This window comes from Gavialis gangeticus, unplaced genomic scaffold (assembly GCF_001723915.1).
Source record: "Gavialis gangeticus isolate Ggan-Ray unplaced genomic scaffold, GavGan_comp1, whole genome shotgun sequence".
NCBI classification, from domain to species: Eukaryota; Metazoa; Chordata; order Crocodylia; family Gavialidae; genus Gavialis; species Gavialis gangeticus.
This window is the reverse complement of record NW_017729029.1, coordinates 8,773,151-8,791,941: the sequence shown is the minus strand read 5'-3', so window position 1 is coordinate 8,791,941 and position 18,791 is coordinate 8,773,151. Positions and strand designations below refer to the sequence as shown.

General features: G+C 46.3%; 1 protein-coding gene across 1 annotated transcript in view; it reads right to left on the bottom strand.

Moving 5' to 3' along the window:
* The window catches only part of LOC109300516 (phosphorylase b kinase regulatory subunit alpha, skeletal muscle isoform-like), a 180,850-nt gene that overhangs the window by 36,641 nt on the left and 125,418 nt on the right, over positions 1–18,791 (bottom strand). Inside the window, exons 34-35 of the mRNA XM_019521178.1 lie at positions 17,527–17,657; positions 14,533–14,674 (exon numbers count right to left, since the gene is read on the bottom strand). Coding sequence (XP_019376723.1) covers positions 14,533–14,674; positions 17,527–17,657 — 273 coding nt within the window. The remainder of the gene's footprint in view (positions 1–14,532; positions 14,675–17,526; positions 17,658–18,791) is intronic.

Genomic DNA, 18,791 nt, shown 5'->3' with positions numbered 1-18,791 from the left:
TTTTTTTTTTTTTTTTTTTTTTGCTTTTTTTTCTTTTTTTTTTTTAAATAGAAACACATGTATTCAAGTTTTTAAAGAGAAATGAAACTCTCCAAAGAGACAGCCACTGCCTGAGGTCTGACCATAGCCTAGGAGTGTGCCACAACTACATACCTGCCCTGAGAGGAGTTACTAGAGCTTGTTACTGGAGTCTGTGCTCCAGTTTACATTATGGGCCAGTAGAAGGAAACAATAGTTCTTGGTACACTCCTACTGCCCTTCCCACTGAAAAAGGGAATATGACCAGCCACCTACACCAGGGAGGAATGCTAGAATCTTAACCACTGCAAGCTACATTGGTATAATGCTTGTGGCTGCCAGCATTTTCCCACTGTTCCTATAGCCAGCAGTGAGAATTCAAGAGTGAAAAGCTTTAGTAAGCTAAAACTAAGGTAGATGCTGGAGACAGAACAGTTCTTCATCCCAACCTAAACAAGCGACTGTCTAACATGCACTTAAAAATACCCAGCAACAGAGATTCAACAGCCTAAATAATCTGTCCCCATGATAAACCACCCTCCTAGTTGGAAGGTTTTTCCTAACAGCTAACCCAAGTCTCCTGCATTACAATTTAAATCTGTGACAAAAGTAACGTCCCCTCTCAGACTAGACTCACTGGCCCAGAAGATTCCTTCAGGTCCTAGGGACAGCGATCAAATCACATCAGCTGTATAAGCGACCTGTTCTGTACTTGGAAATTTTCTCAAATGCCCTCTCACCTTTTCTTCCCAATTATCTCAACATCTCCTCATGCTACATATTTTAGACCTCTATAACAATTTGCTGCTGCTTTTTATACCCCAAGTACTCCAAGAATCAAATCTGTGGTTGCATTTCCACAGTGATTCCTGCTGTACACAGCCACTTTGAGGGGGGACCACACATGGATGCCTTTGGCACAAGGTTTCTTTGGTCATTTTTCACCTCAAGGAACAAAGAGGTGAAAGGTCAGTGTTTGATCCATAAAAGGCACTAACTCCAGCATCTCGCTCTTAGCCCCAAAGGCATGATAGAATATTCTGAACATTAAGCCCTGAGAAATCCCAGAAAGCCCTGGTAACCAATTTCCATGTTTATGACCTCAGGAAGCAATTAAGCCAACATCCTGCTTCCCCCTCAAAGAAGACTTTTCTGACAAAGGGGCATTTATTGTAGAAACACATAGGCACAGACACACACACGACTCCTGAATAAGAATGTCTATATAGATGCATACCTTCATAGCAGAAACAGCACCAACTAAATGAAAGCTCCTTAGTGAAGCACTTTGTTTCAACACAGAGGCAGCAAACATCCATACTAAGGAAAATAAAAAGAATTGCTATTGTGCATACTACCGTGCATAGATGCACTCACCAGTCCCCCCATTCTTATCCGCATCTGTGTTCTAGTCTGCCTGATTAATCACTCTTTTCCCCCCACGCTGCCAAGGCCAAATGTAAGGCAAAGACCTAGTTCAAGCTCAGTGGGATTGATGTGAGATCTTACTGTATTACTGATGACTTCTGAATAAGCAGAAGAGTGTACAAAAAAAGTACAGAGTAGGGTGGATTTGATTTAAATCAAATTGATGTAAGTCGTGATTTAAATCATAATTTAAATCACTGGTCAGAAAGCCTCAATTTAATCACTGTTTTCTACAAAAAGTGCATTCTTGTTGTTTGATATCTTTTATTAATTTCTTGAAACTGCACTTTGAGAGAGAGGTAAGAGCTAGACTCTGTATACAAACTTGCAGAGACACAAGAGGGCTGGTGGGCACGTAATCAGGTCTGTTATCTCTCATCTCCATATACTGCTGTTAACAAGGATGTTATCTCTGGAGACACAAATCCACAATTTGAAAACTGAAACTAAGCATCGCAGAGATGTTTGATGGGATCTTCTAGACTGAGCACTGAGTCCCATTGGGTAGAGTGGTTTTCTTTAATCTTTACTCATCTATAGAGAAGCCTCTGGGAACCCTATAAGACTGGGCCCCTAATTAGTCCATAGCCTGTTGTGACCTATTGATAAACCTTTTCTAAAAAGGTTACATGAATATATTGTCTCAAATAGTATATAATTAGAAGTTATAATCCCTATTCCATAATGACATTTTTGAGCTTTAACACATCTTACATGAAAACTATCTTTATTTAGGGGGGGGTTAAAGCATCTAAACCCCCTCCCAATACAATTAAATTAAAAAATCCAATTTAAATTTTTTTTAAAAATCCGATTTTTAAAATTTTTATCCATCCTGCTACTGAGGGGCAAGCATAACACCCATATTCCACAAAGAAAGTTAGTCTGGGGTAACTATGCAGCCTGTCTACGTTTAGTCACTAACTGAACAGAGAGCAGAAAGGAAAGAAAATTGCTGAAATCTAGAGGTTAACAAAACCAAGAGCAACAAGAAGCTTAAGCTTATGAAGAATGGCTCTTTAGACATGCTTTCATTGACAAAATAACCAAGTTAGCAGCAGCCTAAAGGAACTCTGCACATCACATGTTTGGAGTTTAGTGAGTTGACTGGTGCTCACTAAACTAACTCAAAGTGATTAGGAAAGAAGTATGGTCACAAGGACTGAATATAAAGGGGAGTACCTGGCAATTTATAAGATGGGAAAGAAATGGGAATTACTGGCAATTCCAAATCATAGGGACGAGAGCAACCACCGTTTTACTGAAGAACGTAATCAAATGAGAAGGTGAATAGCCCCAAAAAGCTTACAACTGATACTAAAAGGGAACTGTAAGAGTGAGGGCCAAAGAGAGAAAGCAAGTCAGGAAGCATCATCATAAAAGTGTCATGCTGAAAAAAGAAGGGTGTTTGTCCCCGAAAGCTTGCAAAGAACAATTTTTCCAACTATTTAGTTGCTTTAATAAAATATATCATATTTACTTTGTTTGCCTATGTCCTTAGATCAATGTGGCTATAACCAACACCCCCAAACCATACTGAAGAAATACAAGTGGAGAAAATAACCCAACACAGGTTTCAATAGTGGGAGACACCAAAGAAGCAGCAAAGCTAAAGTGTGGTGACAATGGACAGGGACCTAGACACATGATGTAGCCAGTGCCAGGTGACAGGCAGTCATATCAAGAAGCTGAGTAGTGACAAGCTCCTCTAAATAAAACTGTACTAGGAGGATTTCATTCCATATTGTTCAAAACCTCAGGGAAGAACAATAAATACCCAGAAGCCAGAGAAAGATTTAAAAGAAAAGACTAAATAGCTTGACTAAGGCAAGCCTGAGGTGGGAAGAAAAGGGACAGGAGTCTAAGGTGGCAACTTCCAGGACAAAGACACGCTTTAGGTGGCATCAGAGCCTGGGGCCACACTTCCCTGGCAAAGAGAACAGAGGAGTCTCCTTTGATTCCCTTTGTCTTTCTATTTCACTTGTGGACTCATTGAGAGGCATTTGCAAACCTAATCCTGAACAGCAAAAATACTCTAATTAAATTAGAGGAGAAGGACCCATTTAAGAACACTCCAGAGGCTGGAAAAGCCCCATATGCTCTACATAAGGTTGGAGGGAAGTGGAGATGCCAGTGCTTTTGCAACCAGAGACTTCAACAAGAGTTCTAGCAACTCCATCACCAGCTGCTTCACGGAAACAAGCATCCAGGTTGCCAAAGCCACAGCACTTTACCACATTTACTCTCTTCTTAAAATGTTTTGGAGGAGTTGGGAGCTTCATCCTGCTGCTTCAGGGATGCTTATATACATCATAAAAGTCACCACTGCAGATCAAAACTTTGCCAGCAGACTCCAAAGGCATTTTAGGGGTAAATGGACCAGGAAAATTTCTCCTCTAAGCTTGGTCTCTTCAGGCTGGAGTTGAAAGATACTGGCAGGACAAAGCATGAGGCGAATATGCCTTCTTATCCACTTGGTGGAAAGATGGCGCTGGCATCTGAAGCCCTCAACCACCCACCACTATTATTTCATACTAGAATTTTAAATTTGAAACACTGGAAGTCCCAGACCACCCTGGCACGCTGCCCTTCCCCGAGGCCTTCCATTTACGAATCCCAAGCACAGATGAACTAAGCCTCCCCAGCAGAGGCCAAGAAGATGGGGGCACAGAAGCATCAGGTCACTCAGGGCCACGTGACCAACCCAAGGTCAACATTATGAAATGGTTACTCTTCGGAGTACAATTCAGCTCTGAAAACAGCATGAGCAGGGGGTGCATGTGGGTGGATCCACGATAGTTTCTCAACAGTTTTCCCAGCAGTTATACTCAACATACAAGCAATTTTTATCTCCTAATGCCCTACTACGGCAGAGCACTAGCGGGGTACTTGCCACTTAGGGATGCTGCAAGCTCTGTGGGAGCTTGTTGGCTGAGCCACAGGGAAAGCCACCCCCCCAGGAACCATGTTTAAGGGGGAAGGCAGGTGTTGGAACAGTCCCAGTACTCTGCCACTTTAACAACTGGCCCAGGTGACCGGCAGGTGCAGCCCAGTCCTGATGAGTGGCCATCTTAAGCCTCAGGCCAGCAAGCAGCAGTTGTGGCCTGGTGCTGAGGAAGGAACATCTCCTACAGAGCTGCTGCTCCGGAGATGACATGAAGGTAAGGGCAGGAGCTATGGGGAGGCTTGGAGGCTCCTGGTCCGGGAAATGACTTGAAACTGCACCCTGCTGGGGATGGGTGGCCTGGTGGGGCTCCTAGTGACGTAGGAGTCCCCAGGAAATGCCAGACCAGTTACTGCCTTGGTGAAAGGCAAGGAGGGGTGCCTTAATAACCTCAGCCCCCTGCCCCACACTTTAGGGTGGGTAACGCAACATCAGAGGCAGCTAGGGCCAGGCATACCCATGCAAAGGGGACCTGAGCCCAGTTGGGTGTAAGAGGAGGAGAGATGTGGGCCAGGCACGCTGATGAGGGGGCACCTGAGTGCAGAGAGGCACTTGTAGGGCTGCATCTGAGTAACTGAACCAGCTGAGACCCTGCAAGTAGGGGGTACAAGTTTAGGTCCTGTTAACCTGTGGGACCAAATTTGGTCCAGGTAAGCCTTTGGGCACCTTAAGCCACAGGTGGGCCTGAGGCTGATTTGGAGGGTGGCAGAGGAGAAGCTGCATAGAAATACGGGGGTGAGTCAACAGCCCTGTATGGAGAGCAGCTGGGGCAAGTTACCTGCTATGGGACAGAGCAGTCTGCACAGTATTTTGTGAACCACCCAGCACTCATTCAGAGGAGGGCAGTGGGAGATGCCCAAAAGACTGGACGCTTGCTAGCCAGGGAGTGAAGGGAATCAAGCCTGGGGACCCCTTGGGATAGGGCAGGGTGAGTGTGGCCCCAGGGAAAAGGAGGGGTGGTACAAGTGAGGCCCAGCAAAGGCAGTATGAGAGACCATGCGAGAGCTGGTGGAGTGAGAGGGAGGTGGTATGAGCGTGACCCGTTAACAGGGCAGGTCATGAGAGGCCTAATATTGTAATGAGTTGGGCCTGGCCTCAGGCTGGAGCTTTACACAGTTGTTGGAAATATCTGTGAGGCATGGGACACATAAGGGGAGGTAGGAGCATGTACAAAAGGCCCTAGACATAAAAGTGCCCAGAAAGGACAGCCTCCTGCCTACTTAAGAACACTAATTACTTAACAGCAAGGCATGGCAGGCGAGATTGGCAGGCAGTGTACCCAGACGCAGTGGAAGACCAGCACTGGCTGGTTGGGCAGCTTCCATGTTGCCACACCCAGCTTACAAATAAGAATTGGGACCCAAGAGTCAAGCTGGGTTCGTTCCATCATCCACCATCAGTTCATCTGCAACTAACCTCTGAATACCCCACTCTCTACAGCTAGTTGCACCCATATATTCCAATAACACTTAATTCTGTTGAGGTCCAAAAAAAGAATGAGCTGGGTTTTATTCCTGCAGAAATCTTGTTTTTACACCTTCACATTGACAAACTGAATAAATGAAGGACCAGATCTTTGGAGTTAAAATGTCCTGTTTTACCAGAGCCGCCTCTATTCAGAGGAGAGGTGAACTTCTAGATTGATTTCCCTCTTCTCTGTGGATGCAGTGAATTGAGGAAAGGCAAGTTAATCAGCAAGCTTCAGCCTGGGTTCCACTCCTGCAGTTGGAAACTCAGCGCTTGCCCAGCCAAACTCCCCTTACTGCAACTCTGACTGCACTATTAGCAAGCCAAATCCTGGGATTTCTGCATGCCCTTTCCTCCTCCTCTCTTTGTTCCAGCACAACAGTTCAAGGTGCCTGTCAAATGCAAGGCTCTTGTGATATCCAAGTCAACAGCTTTTACAGAAAAGGACTCCTGTGTTTTTATAGCAACATTATTTCCTCTATTAAAAAAGGGGGAAGGGTTAGGGGGAAAAAAAATGGTCTGGAATCATTTAACTATTGAATTTCAAAACGTCATTCCCTTCATTCTCTGTAGAGATTTGTTCCCTGGACTCATACTCTGTGGGCTGTTAAAGAGACACATTCAACTTTTTAAAAAGCCATATTGTGCTTGACCTATTAGGGTTATAACCAGCACCTGACATGTATACAATGGAAACAGACTGAAAAGAGTCCTCCTCCCCGATTCTTTATGTTTGTGCATTTGACAGAGCTTTGTGGGTAGCCAGTTTTCGTGGTCCCAGCTTTTGGTGTTGTTTGCTTGTGTTTTTTGAAATACCCAAGAAAAAAATCATTTTAACCACATGAGGGGAATATGCCTGTAAAGACATCAGAACTGGCTGCATGGGAATCTAATAGATGAAGCTACTTTACTTTAGCACCAATCTGAAACTGACTGGATTTCACTGTAATCCTGAAAAAGCCCCACAAACCAGCTTATCCATCATGAGTGGGTCTGTAGTCTCAATTACTCTCGTACCTATCCATCTGGATTTCACTATAGGCTGCAGCAAGACAATGAGTAGTCTGGCAGCCCCAATATTAGGCTGTGGACCTCATCAGGTGCTCTTAAAAGGGGCACAACTTGAAATATTTTTTCAGTGTCCAAACTCAAAGGAATCCTGGGTCCTGACTGAGCGCCCTGTAAACAGAAAGGCCTGAGGTTTATCTTTTTAACTTCTTTTTTTAAACACACTTCAGGGCTTTTCTGCTGCCTTGTTGTTTATAAAGGTCATTTCAGCAAGACAGAAACTTCCCATATAAGGAAACACACTGGAAAACAGAGAAATAGATTTTGTTAACCTCTTGGGGTCTTCTTAGTGTGACTGCAACTAAAGTAGCATCAGCAACTGGGTCATCTGCATCTCCCAGCCTTGTTCCAGTCTCTGTCGGTACTACCACAAGCAGCTCAAGCCTTTCACCTTCAGCTATTTTGTCAAGATCCTGCTCATTCTCCCAAGCTCAGACTACACTGTGTACACTTGCCCCATGTATACCAACAGCACATCACTGTGGACCAACAGGGCACTGGGCAACTGAGTTTTATTTCATCAGGAACTAGTAATAGTGACCACCAATGAGCTTGAGATAAGTGTTTTTATTTAGCAGCTGAACCAGAGCAAGAGAGAATTTTAAAGCAAATTGCATGTTGAGGCACATATACTATGATGCTTTCGTGCAATCGAATACCACACGTGAAAGGAATGACTTGCTAGGACAACTAGGGAGGGCAGAACGCTCCAAGAGTAGACGCAGGCTTTTACGAGTAAGTGTGCTTGTCAGAATTTATCCTACCGTCTTCACAAAAGAACAAGGTATGCTAGCAAAAACTCTGCCTTGCTGGTATCACTGTATCTACACTAGGAGGCTTTGCTATCACAGTTCTTCTGTAAAGGGTCCCCTCTCTATTACAGATGTCATCTGCCATAAATGTGCCAGTGAGACAGCCCAAGGTAAGAGGAAAGCCTACTTCTGTGACTTAGACTAGAACCCAATTCAGCGTTTACCTACAATAAAGTGATCAGCAGGGATTCTGGGTTTTTTTTGTTTAAAAACCACAAGTTCTCTGATTTTAAAAACCACAAAATCTGTGAAACGCATATGTATACATATATGTATCAACTGAACATAATATTTTATTGATATAATTTTAAAGCAGTTAGGAGGCTTACTAGTGCCTTTATCACTATAATAAAATAAATTCTAAATACCTATAAACTTTGGTATTTGATTTTGGATTTTTATCATGGAAGAAAAAACAAAAAACAAAAAACAAAAACAAAAACAGAGCTCCCCCTGCCTGCTTCACTCACCAGGACAAAGCTTCCAGCCCTGCTGGCATCCCTCACTCCCCACCCCAGCCCTGCTGGAGGGGGCCCCCAGTTGCCAGGGCTAAGGAGCCAAGGACTCTGGTCCGCAACCCCCCGTCCCCCACAGCAGCAGCTAAGTTCTGGCTACTGCCTGCGTGAGGTGGCAGCTGCAGCAGAGCAGAGCACAGAGCCTGGCTCCCTGTCCCCCATAGGCAGCACAGCTGGCGCAGAGCCTGTTGGGAGGGGGCAGGGGGGTTGCCCGCTGTGGGTTTGGGCTCCCCACCCTGCTACCTTCCCCCTGGGGCATCTGCAGCCCAGCAGGTGGGACCTGGCGTGGCATGGCAGAGCAGTACTGGGAGGGGAAGCTTGTTGCCGCCGTGAGCCCTACACCACCCTGGCAAGGCAACCCCTGCCCACCCAGCAGCAGCAAGGGGCACAACTCCATGTCTCCACCTCTGCTGCAGCTAGGCAGGCAGGGGGTGTCCTGCCAGGGTGGTGCAGGGCTCACAGCAGCAAGGAGCTTCCCCACCCAACCCTGTTCTGTCCTGCTGGATCCCACCCACTGGGCCGCTGAGGCCCCTGAGGGAGGGTAGTAGGGCGGGGAGCCCAAGCCTGCCAGCCCCACCTCCAATCCCGCTCCCTGCCCAGGCTCCATGGTCACGTATTCCAACCTCGGGCACCAAGCCCCACGCACTGCTCAGGTTGGGCAGCAGCACCAGCCCAACTCCCTCCCTCACTATGAGGGGCTCAATTCCTGCCCCCCACCCAATAGATTTACCTGCTGTAGTTGCTCTCCAGACTGCCTGGCAGCAATATGCATGTGCTCATGCACCCACACACGGTGCCACCTGCCCGACCGCTCTCCTCCCACTCCCCCCCTGCAGCCTGTAGAGAGCTCTTCGCAAAAGTGGAAAATCCATGTTTCTCCACTTAAAAGGAGAAAGCCGTGCTTTTCTCAGATAAAAGGGAAAATCCGCATTCCCCCCGCCATTTTCTTGTGGGAAACGGAAAACCCAAATCCTTGGTGATCAGAAAAGCTATTCTGCAATAGCACCCCATGTAGACATTTTTATTCTCAAAAAGTACCCCAACAGTGAGCGATTCCAAGGTTGTCTGAATGCTTTATGTTCACACTTCACAGAATTATAGAAAGTTAGGGTTGGAAGGGACCTCAGAAGGTCATCTTGTCTAACCCCCTGCTCAAAACAGGACCATCCCAAACTATACCATCCCAGCCAAGGCTTTGTCCAGCTGGGTCTTAAAAACCTCCAAGGATGAAGATTCCACAACTTCTCTGGGTAACTTGTTCCAGTGTTTACTACCCTTCTAGTGAGAGAGTTTTTTCTAATATCTAACCTAAATTTCCCTGGCTGCACCTCGAGACCATTGCTTCTTGTTCCGTCATCTGTCACCACTGAGAACAATCAAGCTCTATCCTCGTTGTAACCACCCTTCAAGTGATTGAAGGCTGCAATTAAATCCCTTCTCAGTCTTTTCTGCAGACTAAATAAGCCCAATTCCCCCCAGCCTCTCCTTGGAAGTCATGTGCCCAAGCCCCCTAACTATTTTCACTGCCCTCCACTGCACTCTCTCAAATTTGTCCACACCCTTTCTGTAATGGGGGGCCCAAAGTGGAAGCAGTATTCCAGATGTGGCCTCACCAGGGCCGAATAGGGGGGAGGAATCACTTCTTTTGATCTGCTGGCAATGCTCCTACTAATGCAGCCCAGTATGCCATTAGCTTTCTTGGCAAACAAGGGCACAGTGTTGGCTCATATTCAGCTTACTGCTGAGGGTGCATTCCATCCCACCATCTAGGTTGTTGATAAAGATACTGAACAAGACTGGCCCCACAAACAACCTCTGGGGCACTACACTTGATAATGGCTACCAGCTACACATTGAGCCATTGACTACAACCCTGAGCCCAATGATCTAGTCTGTTTATTATCTACTTTACAGACCATTCATCCAACCCATACCTCCTTAGCTTGCTTGCAAGAATGTTGTGAAAGACCATATCAAAAGTCTTGCTACAGACAAGGTACACCACATCCACTGCTCTCCCTGCATCCACAGAACCAGTAACAGAAGGCAATCAGGTTGGTCAGGCATGACTTGCCCTTGGAAAATCCATACCGACTCTTCCTAATCACTCTCTTCTCCTCCAAGTGCTTAGAAATAGATTCCTTGAGGATCTGCTCTATGATTTTCCCAGGGACTGAGGCGAGGCTGACCGGTCTGTATTTCCCTGGATCTTCCCTTTCTTGAAGATGGGCACTATTATTTCCCCTGTTCCAACTTTCTGGGACCTCTCCCAATTGCCATGAGTTTTCAAAGATGATGGCCAGTAGCTCTATAGTCACATCAGTCAACACCCCCATCAGCCTTAGGTGCATCACATCTGGCCCCATGGACTTGCACATGTCCAGCTTATCTAAATAGTTCCTAACTTGTTCTTTTGTCACTATTGCCTGCTCGCCTTCCCAAACTGTGCTGCCAGGTACAATAGTCTGGGAGCTGACCCTACCCATGGAGAAAGAGGTAAAAAAGGCATTAAATACTTCAGCCTTTTCCACATCATGCCACTAGGTTGCCTCCCCCATTTAATAAAGGATTTACGCTTTCCCTGATCTTCCTCTTGTTACTGACATTTGTAGAAACCCTTCATGTTCCTTGCCAGCTGCAACTCCAGCTGCACTTTGGCTTTCCTGATTTCATCCCTGCATGCCTAAGCAATACTCTCATACTCCTCTGTAGTCTTTTTGTCCAAGTTTCCACTTGTTGTAAGCTTCATTTTTGTATGGACACTTCTATTTTGGAATAAGAATATTTGAGAGAGAAAGGGGGACTGCATCCAGGCTGTAAACTATTTTAATTGCTGCTTGGAATAATGATAGAAGATTTAGGATTATAGGAAATTGGACCTGGAAGGGACCTTGCAAGATCATCTAGTCCAGTCTCCTGCTCAAGGTAGGATCACCTCTGACAAATCATCCCAGCCAAGTGTCTAACTTGCTCTTGAAAAAACTTATAAAGATGGAGATCCCACAATTCGTCTAGGTAGCCTGTTCCAGTGCTTGACCACCTTCATAGTCAGAAAGTTGCTTCTGACCTCTAGCCTAAGTATCTCCTGCTGCATCTCCAAACCACTACTCCTAAGCCTGTCCCCTGAAACCACAAAGGAAAGCCCATCTCCATCTGCTCAAATTGACCTTCAGATATTTAAAGACTGTTATCAAACTTGACCTAAACAATTCCTGGTCCCCAAAGTTAAAAGTTTATAGAGAAGCCTCAGATGAATTTATTTCAGGAGCTTATGGAAAAGGAGGAGACACAGAAAAGATCAGCCACCCTAGAGCAGTGTTTCTTCCAATGGGCTGACAGACATAAGAGCACAACTTACCATAAATATGCCCCTAATTTGGCATGCCCCCAGTTACCAGGGCTGCACACGTTTGGTCAGCCATGCACATATATTTTTGCCAAGTGTGTTGTATACAATATACATATGCAATTATGAAAGCCTAACTCCAAATTCACACATTCTTCCCTAAGTAAGCCCTGCTGGGACTTACCCATGGTTTAAAAGAGTGCAAGTGTGTGGTGCCAGCTCCTGAACAGGGGCAGAAGGAAAATACAATAGAACGGTCAATTATCTGGAATAACAAGTGTTACCATCATTCTGGATAATAAATTCTTCCAGAGAAATCAAACATCGCGGTACAAAGGGCTGAAAACTAGACTCCAATTACTGCACTGTACAGAAAATATTAAAAAGAACAACAAACACATTGTTTGGTGTAATGTTTTAATATCTTAAAGCACTAGGAAATTAAGCAATGCACAGCAGTCCACCTCACAAGTGAAACCAGACTGTAGGATAATGGTTTTATTAATACAAAACCTTCTGGTTAATTGACTTTCTGGATAACGGACTCTCTACTGTATTAAGCATTTGAGAATTAGAGCTTTTTGGTTAGTTTTGGCATTGTCCCACTATGTCAGATGCAGAAGAGTGCTTCAGGGCACAATAGGCTTGGGTAGGAAATTAAAACACAGTGGGAAGAACGCCTTTGGAGGCAATGTCATCTCTAAATACACAAAGAGTGTTAAAAACCCACAAAAACAATTGCTAAGGGTACAAGTCTGTGCTCACACCTTAGCCAGGATTCAAGCATTAAAACTCCCTAAACTATCTTGGGTAGTAAGTTTGTTTCATAGTTTCTAGGGTCGGAAGGGACCTGAGAAGATCATCTAGTCCGACCCCCTGCCATGGCAGGAAAGAGTATTGGGGTCAAACAACCCCAGCAAGGTGTTCATCTAACCTCCTCTTAAAAACCCCCAGGGTAGGAGCCTGCACCACTTCTCTTGGAAGTTGGTTCCAGACCCTAGCCACCCTGACCGTGAAGTAGCGCCTCCTGATATCTAACCTAAATCTACCCTCTGCCAGCTTGTGACCGTTATTCCTGGTCACTCCTGGCAGTGCTCGGGGGAACAGTGACTCCCCCAATGCCTGCTGATCCCCCCTGACTAGTTTATAACAGGCCACAAGATCCCCCCTCAGCCTTCTCTTTTGGAGGCTGAACAGGTTCAGGTCCCGTAGCCTCTCCTCATAGGGCCTGCCCTGCTGTCCCCTGATCATGCAAGTGGTCCCCTGATCATGCACGTGGTTTCTAGATGCTAACTCTTGCCTTTTTTGTTTAACTTAACAAGGAAAAACAATTATTCCCATCAGACATCATCTGCCGCATTTCTGTCTACTGAAAGATACTACATCTAAGCTACTAACTCTCAAGGACAGAGATTTCTAATGGAAATACTGACAGTCATTAACCTTGCAGAGACACAGCGTGTAACTACATGCAAAATCACTGCTGGAACATTCCACTTAAAGACATAGGAAACCAATTCCTTAACCTGGAGTTCCCCCTTGTGGAAACTGACTGAACCTAGAGCATGTTCATACCAATAAATGAAGCACGTACTTTTGTAACATGCATTTGTTACACAAAGCGGCATCAATGACTTGGTTAGGGTCAAAATTGTAGAGATTATTTCCTAGCCTGAGGTATCTCTGATTAGGCAGATTCCAGGCACTGGAATCAAAATCAAAGGAATATAGGAACTTTTTAAAAACCTACTTGGCCCATGCAAAACTGGAGTTCTTTGCAACTAATCCCACCCTTGCCTGCTCCAAGGAAACACTTGACTCCAGCATCAGAGCTAGACTTACAGCTAGACAATTTGCTTCAAGAAAGCCTTCTCTGTGCCCAAACTCAGCACATTAGTACTTCTTTGAAGAATCCCCAGTCAGCTTGGGAAACTTACAATGCAGGATGCAAGCACTCCAGCAGGACTTAAAGAGGAACAGGCAAACTTTGACTGACACCATCTGACAGATACCCATGGCAAGAGTGTGACTGCACTTCATGCTTTGACACACACCACCACACTCCAAAGGTTAGGGTGGACTCACATCTACCCCCAACACATAAAAGACGAGCTGCATCCCAAGGCCATTATTCCAATGCATTAGAAGTTACTATCACAGGCAGGACACTGAAATAGATGGGCCGCTGGTCCAATCAACATGAAAAAAATCCTATAATTCTATTACTAAATAGGAAGAGTTGTCTGTACACGCTGTTGTTACTTACAAAATTGCGTTTCCCTGAGATAAAATGCTAAGACCCACACCAACATGTGAACAAGCCATGGTTAGGTGTACAAGCAAGTGATAGAGATGTGGTCTCCTAGAAAAAAAAGTAATTGAATGGTTACTTACCATCTCGTCTCCTGCTGTTCTGAGATAGGTCAGTATTGTAATGGCCAAGATAAGGCAACAGTGTCAATAAAGCTAACAGGCACTTTCAGAGCAAGAAAGCAAAAGGGAGAGCCAATTTAATTCAAAGTTCTCATTTTCTTCCCAGCTTGTGACTATAAACAGCCTACATAACTTGATAAGGATGAAGCCTCTCCATACTATTAGGAAGACATCATCTGATGGGGGCAGGGAGGGTAACAAGGTATGGTTAGGGTAAGGGACTTGCCCCAGGATCACACAACAAAGTCTGCTGTTGAACCAGAATATGGATGCAGGATTCCTGATTCCCAAATCTCTGCTCTAGATGCTTCTTTCCCAGCTGCCCCAGGCTTTTGTTCAAACCACTCTTTTGCCTCTCCCAGTACACTTTCCATTTATCCACATTGGTCTCTCCTGGATTTTAATCTTCCTGCCCTGTTTACTTGTAGGGAAAGTCAGGAGGTAGTAGGTTTGATTCAGATACTAGGTTGGGAAACAAAAGGTAAGAGGTTGTTTACTTACTTTTTTGCATGATGCCACCCTCCAGGCCAGTTAATCGCTACCTTGCACTTGCCATCCATCAGACATTGGGCTGCTGTAATGGTGGCTCCTCCAACAGCTGCTGCATAGTCAAAGATTCCTTCAGTGGCTGGACAGTCATAACCTAGAGACAAGAAGCAGAAAGTATTGCTCAGGACAGAAGGAGACTTCAGTGGGACTGTCCCTGCTTCCCTGATGGACATGCATCCTCTTTAACTTTAACTACTTCTCTTTATTCCCAGCTCTACCGTAGATACTGTACATGGCTAGAGCAAACTCGCAAGTGAACTATAACACTTTTAACAAGGGTTCCCAGCGGAAGACCTCACCTTTTGGATTTCCAAAGTTTTTGGACCACACTACGTAAAGAGAAAAAATGATGCTTGGTCAGATAAGCAATAGTCAAGGTGTGTGCATAAGCTACCAGCTAACACAGTGCCCAAGGAGGTACTTGGCCAGTTAGGCCTGCTTGTCTTTTGAAGGTTTTCCAGTCTGGTAAAGATGCTTCAGGATGGTTTGCTCTATAGGCTCTTATTTCACTTGGAAAAGTGATATCCCCCAAACCTCACTAAAATACTGCATGACATTCCCTGAGCTTCCAGAAGCTGATCCTTCCATATGGAAACACTGTTATGGGAATTTGAGAGATTTCATCCTACAGCTTGATCCTTCCATCTCCTGCAAACTCCTCCCACTGGAGACCTCTCCAGGTACAATCAATATTTCAGTCCCTACAAACAGTCACCTATGAGATCTGAACAACAGGGAGTTCTAAGGACAGTTTCTAGAATTAAACCTGTTGAACTTGGGAGCAGGGAAGGGAAAGACTCAAGCATTCTGGCAGAACTCAAGACTCCACAGCCAGGCCCAGTCAGTCTGTATGCTGATGGGAAGGAGGCAGCTAAATGCCAAAGGCAAATGAGTTCCTATCACTCCCCTTGATTCATGTTTGGTCTTATCTCCAGCACAGGCAAAAAAAAAACAACACCGCTTTGCTCTTCATCCATTTTGACTGCTACAGCAAAGCTAATATATTTATGCAGCTGTTTCCCAAACTACTTTTCATACCACTGGAACATCCAGATGGTCAGAGCAATTCATAGTGCAGTATCCAAGCATTACATGAAATGATGAGATAAATGGCATTGGCAATAAAGTGGCTGGCCAACATCAAGTTTCTGGCTTAGTTCACTTGTGAGAAGAAAGGTAAACATTTCCCACTGGCCTTATTTTCCTGTACTACTGGTTTAGCATCCTGGTTCCTAACCCCAAAAGAACCATGGAGCTATAGCTAGTGCATTCTCCATGCAAAACTGAAAAAAAGCAACTTCAGAACCTAGGAACATAGCAATTTTGGCATGATCCCTGAGCATCCCTGTTTGAAACCTGTGAGATGCAGCAGTACAAGTAGCAGTTTTGCCTGTGTACATCTCAGATATTTCAGCAAAGCTGTACAAATCGCTAGAATAAAAACAAATCCCAAGTCTAGATGCAACCTAAGTCAAGTTTATTCAAACTTTAAGCTCTTCTCTGAAATGTTCTTTCCAAATTCCATGGTTATCAGCTCTGGATGGCCTCAGAGTAAGTATGCTTATTTTCTAGAGATGCACTGATAGACATTTGTGTGGTCAATACCAATACCTGATTTTTAAGGAGGCGTATCCGCCAATACCGATCCAATTTCTGATACCAGCTCAGCAGCGTGGAGAGCTGCCTCCAGGTGGTAAGTCTGGTGAGAGGGGAAAGGAAGAGGTGCATGTGTGTGTGTAAGGGGGCAAGGGCAGACCAAGCACTGCCCAGTCAGGGAGTGGCAGGCTGGGCATTGGACAGAGCCGTGGCTCATCCAGTGGGCACAGGGGGGGAGGCAGTTTCCACCACCACATGCCAGGAGGTGCTGGTCTGGCAGCTCATCCAGCACTCATCTGCTTGTCCCACAGCTCTTGCCGCTAGTCTGGGAGGTCACAGGCATGTGCCCCCAGGTTTGTGCAGGGTGGGCTGGGGCCAGGTCTGCACCAAGCTCTTCCTGGCAAGGAGGGGCTGCACTGGGAGGGGGCTAAAGGGAGGGCTGCAGCCACAAATTCACTGTAGCTCCTTCCCAGCACTGCAGCTGTAGGAAAGAGCTTGGCACAGCCCCGGCCACAGACCACCCTGTGCAGACCCAGGGGCACATGCGCTGCCGCCCCACCCCCTGCCATGCCCTCCCAGATGAGTGGCGGGAGCAGCGGGATGAGCAGGCGAGTGCTGGACCAGCAGCTCCTGACCAAGCAGCGTGTGGCGGTGGGAGCTGCCCCCCACTTCCTGTGCCCCCCAGACAAGTTGCGGCTGTGTCCCACACCCACCCCGCCCTGGCTGGGTAGTGCTTGCCCCTGCCCCAGCTCCAGTCCCCTTCCTCCCTCTTGGCAGGAGCTTTGATCTGCACACCCCCACACCCCTTCCCTCCCCACTCCCACAACTTACCAGCTGGAGGCAGCTCTCCATGCTGCCAGGCTGTGCTCCTGGCTGCCTGTGCTGCGCTGCATGCATGCACGGGCCATTTATCAGCTAAATAATCAACCTGATATAGCCGACTTCTGATATACTAAGTTTTCTTTATATCCATGCCGTTCCAATATCGGACCTGTGTATCAGCGCAATTCTATTATTTTCCAACTAAAACAATGTCTTGCTCCTAGCTGCCAGCCCTGTACACACACCCTGGTCATCTAACAGCCAAGCAGGTTCTTTTCCTGGTCACACATCAGCTTCACTAAGAGATTCTGGAACTGAAACTCAGGTAGCCTTCTGTCACTGATGCAGAAGGCAGAACAAGATCCTGGTCACTCTTCTGGAGCTACTTATACAGTCACTTCATCTCAAAACAGAAATGTACTCTACAGAACAGGGTTGAGAGAAAGCCATTCTGGCAAGAGCACAATGCTTCAAGCTAGGAATGAATCAATGCATCTGCCCTTCATCTTCCCTTAAGAGGCTCCTTACCAAGTCCATACTCCACAGATTCTGGGTGATCATCATCCCCTTCCTCACTAACTTTTTGTAGGTGCTGCAGATAGGCATCAGTGTGAAAGCTCGCCATCTCCTCCATGGAAGCCACCTTTGGCTTGACTATCCTACCAAGACAAAGAGAAGGATATGAGATCAGCAGGGCAGTCAGAGTGCGTAGCAGTTCCTCAAGTCAGGGGTCTCTTGTCGACTCAGGTCAAGCATAGTCCTATGCTTGCCTGGAAGGGGAAATACCATGATCACCATGGTAGCTTCCTGGTCATACCCGGGGAAGGCTGCTCTGCTGGCATGCGATAGTACCTGCATAGATAATGCTTTATGCCCACTTTGTGAAAATGGGAGACTCCTCCCTGGCTTGCTCCTGGGGCCCTATAGCTAAGGGCAACCAAAACTCAGGGGCATCCAAACCCCAAACCTCCAGGCTTGGGCCTGCAAGCAGGGTGCCTACCAAAGGATTTGGGAACATCTGAAGCCTCAGATGGGGGTGGAGGATGTTTGCTGGTAGCAGGGCTACTCATGGTTCTGGGCCAACTCATGGATTTGGAATTTGTTTTGGCTAATTTGGCTTGGAATACAAAAAATTTAAATTAAAAAAATGTTCCTCAGGTCAGGGGGCTCATCTTCACTTATGGCATAAACAAAATACAGGCACACTTGCAGGTCAGATTTTCATTTTGAGTGGGAAAGACTTTGCTCTAAGCTAAAGTATAATAATTCTGCTGAGCCTGGTGCTTCCTTATTCAGACTACACTTGATTTGGCACATAGGCAGGCACTAGATAACTTAATTTTGCTCTGCTCCAGCTGTGCCACCCATGGGGGGGGTGGGGGGAGAGGAGGAGGGAGGGAACAGGGCCCTATTAGCTGCAGGCAGCAGCTGCCACCTCCCACAGGCAGCAGTCAGGGCTCAGGTGCTGCTGGGGGGGAAGGGCGGGGACAGGGAGTTGCAGGTCATGGCCCTGGTCCCATAGCCCTGACAGCAGGGGCCCCCCTCTGGCATGGCATGGGGGGGTGGGGACAGGGAGCTGTGGGTCAGGAGTGACCGGCACCTGTGCAGGTGGGGGGGCTGCAGGTTGGGAGTGAGAGGCCATGCTGAGGAAATGAGGTCATGTTGAAGAAAAAATTGGGAAGCACTGGCTTAGCCCCTGAAACAAGTGCCTCAGCCCTGCCCAAGCCCCCAGCTGTTAGCACATTTTCTCCTAGTTTCTGGTGATGAAATGCCTTTTTGGGGCTTGGGCAGCA